The sequence below is a fragment of the Lathyrus oleraceus genome, chromosome 4 (assembly GCF_024323335.1).
Source record: "Lathyrus oleraceus cultivar Zhongwan6 chromosome 4, CAAS_Psat_ZW6_1.0, whole genome shotgun sequence".
Lineage (NCBI taxonomy): Eukaryota > Viridiplantae > Streptophyta > Magnoliopsida > Fabales > Fabaceae > Lathyrus > Lathyrus oleraceus.
Genome location: NC_066582.1, coordinates 384890469 through 384904764, shown reverse-complemented (window position 1 = coordinate 384904764; position 14296 = coordinate 384890469). Strand labels below are relative to the sequence as shown.

Here is a 14296-nt window from a genome sequence, read left to right as displayed (position 1 = left end):
TGAGAGTCCAGTTTTAAGACATAACAAAGTTATGGACTTAATCAAACACATAAATTGTTATCAACATAATTCGAATTTAAGACATAAAAAAGAACACACTCTTAACAATTACACTCTTAACAATTATGTTTATCTTAAATAACTTGTATTTTATTAAATGATAAATGATTGATGTACTCTTTTTTTTCTTTATACAAATATTAATTTTTAACTTTTTACATATATTAATTTAATAAGTAAATGTTGTTGCTTTGACAACAATATTTCTCTTTTTTTTTCTATAATACTCTATTTGTTTGTAGTATTTAATTTAATTTATTTTTATTTTATTTTTTTCTTTACAATACATAATCATGATATTATTGACAAATCTCACTCCAATATGATGATTTGTTAATTATTTCATTTCATTAAACTTTAAAAACGGCATATCAATATGAACAAATTATTTCTAATAATGTAACATGTAAATAGGAACAAAAAATATACTACTATATTTTTAGAGGAAATTCTAGACTATGTTTAAAAATTTATAAGATAATTACAACTTATTAAAAATAGTTTGTACTCCATTCAAAAAATTATTTTCTTATTAAAAAAATTAATACTCAATCTACCCCAAAAATATTAATTAATTGTAGTCAGTTATTATGTCAAATATAGAATTATGAAAAATAACCTCAGCCTCACGTATGTCTTTTGTGAATTTAATTGTTGACAGCAACTTAATTATAAAAATTCAAAGAAAATCTAGTGCCAACCTGTATTTATTGTGAATTTAGTTATTAAAAAAATCTAGTATTCACCAATATTTATGATAAATTGTTATGCAATGAAAACCTAGTACCGACCAATATTTATTGTAAATTTTGTTATTAAAAAAACAACTAGTGGTCACCAATATTTATTGGGAATTTAATAGATCATTTACTCAAATATAACCTAGGACTCATCAATATTTACTATGAATTTAATAAGCTGTAATTTCAGTTGAACTCCAAAACGGCAACACATTCATTGAGCATGGCATTGAATTCACTATATATATTTGCAGCAGTATTTCGTTTATGCTCACACAGTCACTAAGTTTCTATCATTACACAGCCTAATGGAGTTTAAAAATCTATCAGTTTTAGTTCTCTTTTTGGTAAGCTATTTTCTGCTTGCTTGATCACTTATATTTTAGTTGTGTCAACATTCTATCAATATTTTATGCCATTTGGAAAATTTAAAGGAAAAACAACTCAGTATTTGTTATTAAATATATAATTAATATCATTTTTATACAGTCAAAAATGAATTGTTGTTGAGTGCTTTTTTACACTTTTGATTAATATTCTCCTATGTTCTATAAAATGACATTTTAATTTGAATATATTTGCAGTTGGTTCTTGTGGGTATAAATGGATCTAAATCTGGAGAAGAATATTGGAAATCTGTTTGGCCAAACACTCCTATACCTAAAGCACTTTCAGATTTGATGACATCTGGTTAGTATAAAATAAATAAGCTCTAGTAAACTTGTGTGTTGGGATCATAAATTAAGGAACTCAAATTACAAATTTTGTATTGAATTTTTTTTTTTAAATCTTTAAGGCTATATATATCTATATTAAGTACTTTTTAATGTGTTTTAAGGGCATATGTTAGCCTTTTTTTATATAAATAAATGTCTAATATTGTCTCATGTCACATGTTGATATATGTCATCAAACTATAAATATGACTTTAGATGTTTGTAAGCTCTCTTTCAATTAGTAAATATGACATGGATTAGTAAATATGACATGGATGAGATTATAAGATCTCTTTCAGCTTGATCTTGTAATATATATTTTTAGTCATTCTAAATGTATTACATTTTGGTTTTAGTTAATGTAATATATAATTTTAGAAATATATTCATTTTTGTTTTTAGTCTTTATTATTTTTGATTGTCCTAAAAAATTGACTCATATTAAAATTAATTTTTGCAATATTTAGTCTAGTACTCATTTTAAAGCTTTAAAATTAAATATCCTCCGTATTACAAACATCAATTTCAGTACAAATATGTTTTACAAAGGAAACAACATAAAAATATTTTGCCTTAATCATTTGCATACTTAAATATTTTGTTAAGTATATATTTTACACTGATATGTACTTTTATATATAATTTTATATTAGTTAGTTCATATTAATGCATAAGACTATTTATTATCATGTAATTATTTGATTTAATATTTGATATTTCAGAAAGAGGAGCTAATATGCCTATCAAAAGCCAAGAAGAGAATCAATATTGGACTATCTTTTTTGAACATGATCTATATCCTGGGAAAACAATGAATTTAGGCATTCAAAAATATTCTGATATCCAATCATCAAAATCACCAAGATATCTACCTATCAAAAAAGAAACCAAAACAGAAACTAATACAATAAGTCAACCTTTTGGAGTATGTATATGGTGGTATAAAAAAGAATCTGATAGAACCAATCAAACTTTTTTATCTAGTGTGTGTGATAAAAAAGAAACCACAAAAGAAAAACAACCTTTTGGAATTAGTGTGTGGTGGTATAAGAAAGAAACAGAAAAAGAAAATCAACCTTTTGGATTTTTGGCATGGGCAAGCAAAGAAACTAGAAAAGCAAATCAACTTTATGTAAAAGATACACAAAAAGAAAGTCAATATTTTGTATCACATAGATCAGATGAAAAAGAAGTTCAGATTCTTAACAGCTATTGTAGAACTCAATCAGCAATAGGGGAAGACAAATATTGTGCGCTTTCACTAGAATCAATGATGGATTTTGTCATTTCAAAGCTTGGAAAGAATGTCAAAGTCATGTCAAGTTCCCTAAGTCAAAATCAGGACAAATATGTAGTGGAGGAAGTAAATAAAATTGGAGACAAAGCAGTGATGTGCCATAGATTGAATTTTAAAAAAGTTGTGTTTTATTGCCATGCAGTCAATGCGACAACAACTTACATGGTCCCATTGGTGGCCTCTGATGGAACTAAATCAAAAGCACTTACTATTTGCCATCATGACACTAGAGGTATGAATCCTAATGTGTTGAATGAAGTTCTCAATGTTAATCCAGGAACTGTCTCTGTTTGCCATTTTATCGGCAACAAGGCTATTGCTTGGGTACCTGATACGAGTGAGTCTAGTGGCCATCCTTGTGTCATATAGTAGATTTTGAAATTGATTATAATCCTATGTTTAAACTTATTATAAAGTGATATCTGAGATTAAATATTATGTGAAAATATCATATCTTATGTATCTACAGTATCATCGATATATTCTAAATAAAATAAGACGTCCTAAATTAGTTAGAACTATGAGTTTGTGTTTGTGCAATATGTCAATCTATGACTAGTATCCGGTGTACTTTATGAAAAATTTCATATTCATATGGATTTCAAATGGTTAATATATCAAAGTTAGTGTCTTTCTTTTGTTAGCTAATGTTTCAATAATTCGTACACACTCTCAAAGTTCTATATAACAACTTCCATGCATTCAACCCCATCACCTGATCCAAAATGTTTTTGGATTCTAAATAATTTCAACATACACAAAAGTTCTAACCATACCTATTCTATGGATTATAATATATTTTCATGTACTAATTAACTTTTGTCTTGTTTTTCTATCTCACCTTCAACTTCAATGCCTTATCGAATCTCCCTTGCTTGTAGAAAATATTTATCGTTGACTTGAATATTACTCATAATTTTATAAATGATCTCATTCTCTACCTAAATAATTTTTCATCTTAATAAATATATAATTCAAAATACAATTGGAGAATATATCATTCTCTAACTCAATACTTGAGATACAAACACATTAATGCTTAAATTTCTTAAACAACATAAAGGCATTATGAAAATATTATATTTTGTTATAAAGCATTAATCATGACATTATATGTTTATAAGAAAAGATACATTTCATCATTTCCAAATACATATTTGTACGTATGGAGTATATTAATTGAAAACTTCACCAGCGCATAACCAATAAGATTAACACATATGGATTAAAGTGTATGTTTTTTCCTTTATGGTGTCAACCTTTATATAGTATTCATCTTGGTTAGCTTCATATTCAAGACCCATAAAGGCCATTTCAGAAGATTTACCCATTATGAAGGGTCTCAATGGTGGTTCTTAATGCATTATTTCCTCCAATATTGTCCCTAACTTGCTCATAAATGTGTTGTCCTTCGTTCCCTAATTTGAATAACCCATCCATATAGGTTATGTCTCAGCCTGATTGACTTGACCTATCTTGTCCATTCCTTGTTGGACAAGTTAGAAATAAGGGTGGGATCTTCAAAGTTTAAGTTTAGATTGGGCCCACACTATTAGATGGTACACATTCCCTCAACCATGAGCCTTGTAAGGGTGAAATTCTCTATTGGGAACGATCGAATTATATACAATCCCTTAACCATGAGGCATGCTATGTGTAAGACCCCAATTTTGACCCTAAGATCCCTCATGCTATCTCATCAAATGCATTGGCTTTAGAATCACACCTTATTATCCTCTTTACCCATCATTCATTGGGTTTACATTGGGAAAGATCATCAAGCATATTTTATTGTATCATACTTTGTTTTTCATTATTTACTAACCAAAATACCAAAAATATGTCAATGTATAGTTTACTTCTTTTGTAGGTGGTGTGTGCATCCACCAATGCCTCATCAAGCAAACAACTAGGCTTTGAGATCCTTAATGCAAACAAATCAATCAAGATATGGTTCATATTGGTTCTAGACATCATAAATGGATCCCTATGGTCTTCACATATCATTTTGATCAATAATTCATCAAGAGTTTGGAGCTTGTTTGCCTTGGAAGCCCTAATTCATCTGGGTATCTTGTATGACTTCCTCAGCAAGTTACTTCACCATTTTATCAAATATTTCAAGTTATACATCATATTATACATATATGGTCCTCCATGAGTCCCAAATAGCAAGAGAATGTCAAGTTTGCAAGATGGTTCATGATGGTTGACCAGAGAGAGTCAACTGGTCAAAACTGGGGTTCCCTAGACCCTATCTCCTACAATTTTTATCATATGAAAATTATTCCAAGAAAAAAATTACTTTTTATGACATTAGAAACAACTTTTACTTTTAAGTTAAGTGCTATTTTTGCTTGGAAAGTCATTTTTTATGGTGAAAGATTATAGGTCATTTTGTCTGAACCATAGTTAGGAGGTCAACTTCCAAGGACCATAACTTGATAAATTTGTATGAGATGAAAGACATTCAAGTTTCATGATCAAATTCAAGATGTCATCTCCAATTTTTTTTGTTTGGAAGAAGTTCAAATTCAACTTGAAAATGCATGTGCCAAAAGGAACATTATAGGTCATTTTGGGCCACTACCATTGAACAAGTGATTTTCCTCAATTTCTAAAATGCATAACTCCTTCATGCCAAATCTAAATAAGGTCAAATTTGTGACCAAATTGAATAGGTGTGAAATATATAAAATTTTTATGAAAGAACATTTTCCATTTGAAGTCGATAGCAAAAGTTATTCAAGGTGGAAGAAGTGAACATTTGACTTGGTACTTAAATTGTTTTCAAATATGTTTGAATTTCCAAACTTCCACCTCAAAATGCATCATGATCCAAGCTTCAAATGGAAAAGTGTTTAACGTGAAAGTTGTTCCCCTTGATCTCACCTTTCTAAAAAGTCCAAGATCATCTCATTTGGCTAAGAAATGAAGGACTTCCGCATGGGTTCTTTACAAAGTTTCATTTGGATGGATTTCACATTCACTTTCCAATCTCCATTGCATGGGTACATGACATGATTTCAGCATTGCACATTGGTAATTTTGGACCTGATAACATCTTTTGATGGGCCTATCACATGCCCATGTAAGCATTCAAGGCAACTGCTAAATTTGGCAAATTTTGGAAGTGTGTGGAAATGAATTACAATGCTTATAAATATAACCCTCTTTGCTCAGAATTAATGAGCTCATGCCCAAGCTTTGAACTAACAATACAAACCCTCACCATTAGAGGATAATCTTGAAGGTTTTCATTTTAAAATCTAGCTTCATATCTCCTTTTGTTTTGAGATTGAAACTCCAAGAGTCCAAGCTTTTCTTTAATCCAATTCATCTCCTACAAGCTTTTGAAGCCAAGTCAAAGCCAATTGGAAGCAAGATCAAGCAAGGTTGAAATTCATTTGAAGGTGACTTTCCAAAATTTTCATCTCCTTGATTCTCTCTCAATTTTCACTATTCTTTGTGAATTTTGGTTAGCTGAAGTCCTACCAATGTAGGCAACATGATTGAGTTGCTTTGAGGTCAAATCGAAGCAGCTCAGTCCATGATCCTCAAAATTCAAATCCCTGTATATTTTTATATACTTGGAATTGCATAAAATTGAGGTCAGATTCGTGATCCTGAGCATTTTCCCTTTGAATTAGTGTCCTTGTTTTTCATTTTTCATTAAGTTAAAGGTGGAGCAGTTCAGTGAGGTTCACCGGAGAAGAAGACCGGAGCCCTAACTCCGGTGATGTGTTGGTGTGCATCTTAACCATAAGATCCTTTTAAAACGTTTAAATCTTGGCCGTTGGTTTTGATTACCATTGGTGTGGCGCTTTGACTCAGGACTTTAGTGGAACGCACGCTCTTGGGCATCAGACATGCCACCTCAATTAATGAGGGAGATCTGATGGCCCTCCTTTTTTTGTATTTGTTGAATTTTCATTTAATCCACTTATATTATTTAATTCATAGAAATTTCACTTTTAATCCAAAAAGAAGGAGTCTATGAAGGATGTCTGTCTAAAGAAGAAGCATCGTCTAACAAGAAATCTGGTGGGAGTTTCTCCAAAAGGAAGGAGGGAGAAACTAATTTAGTGTTGTCGCTACGCAAAAAATACAGAGTCGCCATCGGTTTTTATTTATTCCAAAGGAAAGGGAAAATATCGAAAAACCCCATAGAATGGTCGTCGCAACCATGAACAGGTTCGGAAGTCGGTTATGCAAGAGGAAGGTATTAGCACCCCTCACATCCATGGTACTCCATGGGAACCATCTAGGATGCTTGCGCTTACGTGTGTATTATTTATCGAATGCTTGCTTGCTAAAGGTATGCGGAGTGGAGGTAGATTTCAAATTAGTGTGCTCGCCAAGGATTTGGATCCTCGTGCCTACGTATGCCCACTTGTTGAAGTGAGAAATCAGAGCTTCTGTAGTTCGTGGGTTTAAAATGTTTGTTTGTTTTGTTGATTTTATTACCTTGAAGAAGGGTTTTCGATTGTGTCGCCCTAAGGCTCAAACAAAAGGTTTGAATGAGTTAAAGTTGTTTTTAGATTTTGAGAAAGTGTTATTGATTTCAGATTGCACTAAAGACTATGGATAAAGGTGAATACCTCGAACTACCAAGCCAAACGTATTGTGTTCAAAGCAATCAGAATGAGTGTAGGAAAGCTCCAATCTCATCCCTTCTTTATCGCTTAAGGCTCGTGACGTACGATCCTAATCGCCATTTATTGTGTTTTTGGATTTGATTTGGAAAAGACCGCTTGACATTGGATCAAGGGTTTGTTTATTGAGTTTGATTTGGAAAAAGACCGCTTTACGTTGGATCAAGGGTTTGATTATCGATTTTGAATGGGTGAACGTTTCTAATGACTAAGGAGTAGCTATAAAGCAATAAAAGAAAGCGAGTAAATGCGTACATCGGAAAAGGGGAGGGGGGTACACGTAAAGTACAAGGGAGTGCAGGAAATAAAAGGTCTCATTGTCAGGTAGCCCAAGAGAAAGTCGTGTGTGTGCAATTGTGCCCTAAACTAGAAAGCACATAAAAGATTACAAGTCTTAAATTCTTGACCGCTCCTTCCATGTTAGGGTTGAATATTTGTCCAATTCCTTTTGCAAGGGTCCTAACAACAATCTCTAAGTCCATTCCAATGTCCATTACATGCTCGGGAATTATCTTATTTTTTTGGTATTTTTTAAGTCTTAACCATTTTTAGTCATTTTAGAATGAGATGGAGAATGTACAATGATATAGCATAAAGCAAGGTAAAGTACATAAAAATAAATGTTAGAAGCGGAATTGTAAAAGTTAGAAGTTAGGTGCATGAATTAAAATAATTAGATGTTAATTGTGAGGTGTTTGATGTTAATTATAATAAAAAACAATATAAGAGAATATTTAACCCCAATATCAAGAATTAAATCTAAAATAATATCTAAAATATTAATCAAAACAAAATTCTAAAAATGATTAATCAAAACAAAATTCTAAAAAGATTAATCAATTCAATTATATTAACTATATTATAGATTCAATCCTAATGTGCCTAAACTACATCCTAATATCCCTAAATCGTTCCTAATTAACTAGAAGGGGCACTTAATAGAAAAAACAAAGTAATTGGATCCCAAACAAACACAATTGGGCTTGGATAGTGAGGGTGAAGCCCATTCAAAGGGGGTGCAAATCCAGAAAAGGAAATGTGATGTGGATATAAGCTGCCATGGGCTTCGTACGTGATTGCGCAAGCCCAAGGCGAAAGGACATGAAATGCCATGAGGTTCCATTCATATCTCCTCACGTTCACTCTCTGTAGCTCGCAAAAGAATCAACACACGACGAACCTAGCCGCGTCAGTTCGTCACCGGCGGCGGCGACTCGAAAATGCCTAAACTCTCACATCGCTCTCCGATCCTATCTCCTAACCGAATCAACAAGACGAATTGATCCCGACGTGAATCCTAAACGGAAAAGGAGTATGGAATAAACGAATGGATCCAAACTACATCAACGACTAAATCAACGCGAAGGGAAAAGGCTCTCACCGTTGTCGCTAAATCCGCTGAATCCTTTATCGTGAGCAATTCGAAGTCCTCCGTGTAGGCTTCACGCACATCCTCTACCTTGCAGATGTCGATGATCTCATAAATGCTTCAGCTTCATGATGAAGACGAAGATGTGGCTGCTTTGCTGCTATGCGTCATGGAAGAAGAAGCCACTCGGATCGCTATGTTATGAAGAAGGTGGCTCCGATGCGAGCGAAGAAAATGAGACGAAGAAGATGATTATGATTCTGAAAAAACTAGCGGCCACCATAATTCGTTGCTTATTCTGGTATTTATAGACTTTCAAAGATTGAATTTGGGTGGTGATTTCATTTGCCGTTTATGCAGTTCGCGTTTTGACTTGTTTTATGTCGTTCATGACCTTCTTTTTTTTGACTTGCAACTTTTTTCATATTTGAAGAAATAGCTTGCCTTTTATGTTGTTGTGTGTTGCGTTCGGATTTTTCCTTTAAGCCGTTTCCATGTTTTGGTAGCCTCACGTTCAAGTCACGTTCTTAAGTTTTTAGATTGGGTTTCCATCCCGTTTTGATTATCTACGTTGATGGCTTGTTTTCACTTTAGCTACGTTTTGGCACGTCGTCAGCTTGGGTTTCCCTTAAAGGACAAACCTAATAACATTTTGTTAGAAGGTGTGTTTTTTCAATAGGGTAAAGATACCCAAGACTTGAAGGGCGGGATGGTCCGCGGTTGGCGTAAGATTCATAGGAAGGAAAGGAAAGAGCTTGGTCCGAAGAATTGTATTGCTTTGGAATCCTACACCTCGTGGATTAGGAGGAGAGCTTCTGAGTACCGCATGCCCTATGATTACCCGAGACCTACACCTATGGTTATGGTTGGGCCTTCAACCCTCCCTAACCAAGGAGTAGAGGAGTTGAGAGATGACGACCGCTCGCGTGCTTGGGTCCGTGAGCGAGAGGAGCTACTTCAGCAGCTTAGAGATAAGGATGCATTGCTAGAGTTTCTGGAGCATCAGGTTATCGACGAGCCTGATGATGTAGTTACTTCTCTTCTTCCTCAGTCTTCCAGGTTTTGGAAGAGGAAGTACAATGGACTCGCCAAGGAGAAGGCATATATGGAGGCAGCCTATGAGAGAGAGGTGAAGAGGCTTCGCGTAGCTTATCTTCCGGTCTCGAGAGCTTTGGACGATTGTTTCTTGGGTTCCATAGGATGTTCATTTTCCTTCTCTCTTGTATTATACTTGGTTACCAAGACTGTACTTCTTTGGTGTAAAACTCTTTCCAGATATTATTGATATGATTATTCCATATATGTCTAAATGATTAATATTTTCAAAATAGAACTCTAAAGTTCCTCTGATTAAAAATAAATCATAAGCACAAGCATTGCATGCATCATGTGCATAAGCTGGTTTTGCTCCAGGCTCCTTGTTCAGTGGTCTAACTCTGTGTTCTTCATTTATTTTGAAGACAAGCTGACGCACCGGTACTACACAAGAGCTAACTCATCAAAGATAATGGATCACTTAAAGCAAGAGAACAAAGAATTGAAGGAGGAAGTGGCAAGATTGACTTCCCTGATGGAGTCATTCTTGGCCTCCCAAAGCCAGTCTTCTCCAACGCCTTCAACTTCTCCCCAGAAGACGGTTATTTCTGAGATTGTTGCGTCTACCGTGCCTGCTGCCAGTGCTCATTTTGCACCATCTGCTATGCCGTCTGGGTTTCCCAGGGGGATGCCCGCGAACTTTGTTCTAGAGGGTATCGCCCTAACTTTTCCTTCTCTGCCGGCATCTGGCCCGGTCCTTGCTGTGCCACCTCTAGTCGTGCATACTTTGCCGAGAGTAGATGACACCATTTGTCACTCTGAGCCATCTAAGGGCCCGAACGTTTATGAGAAAATGGATGCTATGAATGATCAATTTCTTGAGTTGCGCAAGGAACTCAAAACTCTCAGAGGGAAGGACCTCTTTGGCAAATCTGCTGCTGAGGCATGTCGCATACCCAAAATCAAGATTCCTATCAAATTCAAAGTTCCTGACTTTGAAAAGTAAAAAGGAAACACTTGCCCACTCAGCCATCTTGTGATGTATGCGCGCAAGATGTCGACTCAGACTGACAATGATCAACTCCTAATCCACTACTTCCAGGATAGCCTATCCGGTGCCGCATTGAGATGGTACATGGGTTTGGATAGCACGAACATCCTCTCCTTCAACGACCTTGGCAAAGCCTTCGTCAAGCAGTACAAAAACAACGTTGATATGGCTCCCGATAGGGACCAACTGAGGGTCATGTCCTAGAAGGATAAAGAAACATTTAAGGAGTACGCCCAGAGGTGGCGTGAATTGGCTGCACAGATTGTGCCTCCGCTAGAAGAGAAGGAGATGACTAAGATCTTTCTGAATACCTTGAGTTCATTTTATTATGAGAGGATGATTGCTAGCGCTCCTTCTTACTTCACTGAGATGGTGAATATGGGGATGCGTCTAGAAGAAGGAGTCAGGGAAGGGCGCTTGACCAGAGAAGAAGGCTCTTCTGCCAAACATTATGAGGCATTTGCGAAGAAGAAAGATGGAAAGGCACATGCTGTGACCTCCCATATTAAATCAAGAAGACCCTCTGTAAAGAGGAAGACTGTGCGTTCGGCCAGTAACCAACACCAGGTGGTTGATATAGCCGCGTCGGTTCGTCGCCGGCGGCAGCGACTCGAAAATGCCTATACTCTCACATCGCTCTCCGATCCTATATCCTAACCGAATCAACAAGACGAATTGATCCCGACGTGAATCCTTAACGGAAAAGGAGTACGTAAAAAACAAATGGATCCAAACTACATCAACGACTAAATTAACGCGAACGGAAAACACTCTCACCGTTGTCGCTGAATCCTTTATCGTGAGTAATTCGGAATCCTCCGTGTAGGCTTCATGCACATCCTCTACCTTGCAGATGTCGATGATCTCATAAATGCTTCAGTTTCATGATGAAGGCGAAGATGTGGCTGCTTTGCTGCTATGCGTCACGGAAGAAGAAGCCACTCGGATCGCTGTGTTATGAAGAAGGTGGCTCCGATGCGGGCGAAAAAAATGACACGAAGAAGATGATTATGATTCTGAAAAAACTAGCGGCCACCATATTTCGTTGCTTATTCTGGTATTTATAGACTTTCAAAGATTGAATTTGGGTGGTGATTTCATTTGCCGTTTATGCAGTTCGCGTTTTGACTTGTTTTATGTCGTTCATGACCTTCTTTTTTTTGACTTGCAACTTTTTCATATTTGAAGAAATAGCTTGCCTTTTATGCTGTTGTGTGTTGCGTTTGGATTTTTCCTTTAAGCCGTTTCCACGTTTTGGTAGCCTCACGTTCAAGTCACGTTCGTAAGTTTGTAGATTGGGTTTCCATCCCGTTTTGATTTAGCTACCGTTGATGGCTTGTTTTCAATTTGCTACGTTTTTGGTTTTGGTTTTGCAGGCTCGTGGCTTTTTGAAGCTTGGTTCGTGTTTTGAATTGTATTGTTGTTGTTTTGGAATTTGGCTTATGGCGCGTCCTTTTGGAATTGGTGTTTGAGTTAGCGGCTTATGGCTTGAAGTTGTTATTTTGTACGTGCAGTTGTGCCGTGTTTCGCGTGGAATTTGAAGCTTGGTTTACTGCGTTTCTGTAGCTGCTGTGTTCGTGGCGTTCAACTGTTTTTGAGTTCTGGTAGCTTTAACAACTTGTTGGCATCGGCTTTTGTATGCATCTTATGGATTTGGCTTCACTTGCCTTGCGTTCATGAAGCTTGTTACAGTTGCGTTTTGATTAGTTGGCTGTCGTTTACTGCTTCTTTTCCATGTCGGCGTTGCCGTTTTGGCTTGCTTTTAGCATGTTGTAGCTTTTGGCTTGGATTTGCATCTGACTTTGGTGGCCTTCGCGTGCCTTTGGTGCTGCAGCAGGTTACACTTATGGCTCGTGGCGGTTTGGAGTTTGCCGCTTCGGCGTTGTATTGTTTGGTATTTCACCTTACTGCACTTGGATACGAGACATCACCATTGTGTAATTAGATCAAATGGTACTGAATTGGATAAACTGTATTTTAGACTAAAATAGTTATGATAAATGGATATTTGGATTTGGTATTGGGTTTGGCTAATTGGACAATAGATGTAATGGAGTTATGAGATTGAAAAAGATTTAATGGATAATGTTTAGAGAATTGGATTTTTTTTTTGAAATTGTTTTAATGAGATTGGTTATTGAACAACAAATTGGGAAATTGACGAAATATTTTTTTAAAATGCATGAATGAACTTAAAGAAAGAATGGGCTGAAAGAATTTGACTAAATCATGGCCCACTAGTGAAAACCAAAAATCAAAAAACACAATCCTAATCAATAGAAATGGGATTCTAAAATCAATTCGAAATTAAAAAGTTAATGATTTGATGTTAATTTGATAAACAAAATGCAATGTCCTTTAAAATCAATTTAAATTTCAAAGGTCTTCTTGAACCTCCAAGGGTCAATTCAGAGTTAAAATCACCTTTAGATTAAAATCAATTTGAAAAGGAGTTTGTGGCACTATGATGAATTGAAGAAGGTACCGACACCATGTAATAAATTGACGGATCCTAATGACAAGACACAAGAATAAAATACGGTATACAACCACATGGACACCTAATTAACATAATACGTGGAAAATCCTGGTGATCAAGCTTGAACAAATGCCCCAAAACTAAGCAGTTTACCACGCAAATGAAATTATCCACCAATGTTATAAACCAAAGGATTAGGGCTTGATTGACTAATTTTCCTCAAGTTACTGACGAACCTTGGTATCCACCAAGTACCAGTATAAGCCATGAATTCAAGTCACGTGTCGCCTCTTGTTGAACCATTCTTATTCAAAAGAGATGAATGGATGGAGATGTTATGCAAATGTTTGGAGTCATTGACCTACATGATCGATGTGAAGGGTGGGGCGAATTTCAGGGTATGACAAGTTTCAGTGGGGAGGAAGAGGAGGCCTCGTGTCAAAAAGAGTTCTCAACCTCGCCAACATTAACATCAAGTTTCATCAGTGATTCCTGTATTTTCCAATAATCCCAACAATCAATCAATTTTGATTCAGTAACAACCACATCAACAAAAACCGCAACAAAGAACCAACAACAATAATAACCAGCAAAGCTTTGAAAGGAAAAAGGTCTCCTTAGACCCTATTCCTATGTCATATGCAAAATTATACACCTCTTTGGTTCTCAGGAACCTCATTCAACCTAGAAATCCTCCACAAATTCCTGAGCCACTTCCATGGTGGGTCAAACCTGAACTTCAATGTGCTTTTCACCAGGGAGCCCCTGGCCACGACATAGAGAACTGTTATCCGTTGAAGTATGAAGTGCAAAAGCTTGTGAAGAGTGGGATGGTGTCCTTTAAGGACAAATCACCTAATGTGAAAGCTAACTCGTTGCCTGCTCATGGTAATG

The 14296-nt window shown here is 35.7% G+C and overlaps 1 protein-coding gene across 1 annotated transcript; it reads left to right on the top strand.

Annotated features, from left to right (window-relative positions):
* Positions 1-986: 986 nt before the first annotated feature.
* LOC127075582 (uncharacterized) lies at positions 987-3456 on the top strand. The gene is made up of 3 exons (XM_051017039.1): positions 987-1147; positions 1385-1490; positions 2239-3456. Exons 1-3 carry the CDS (start codon positions 1109-1111, stop codon positions 3180-3182), a joined length of 1089 nt encoding a protein of 362 aa, XP_050872996.1. The 5' UTR covers positions 987-1108; the 3' UTR covers positions 3183-3456.
* The last annotated feature ends 10840 nt before the right edge of the window (positions 3457-14296 follow it).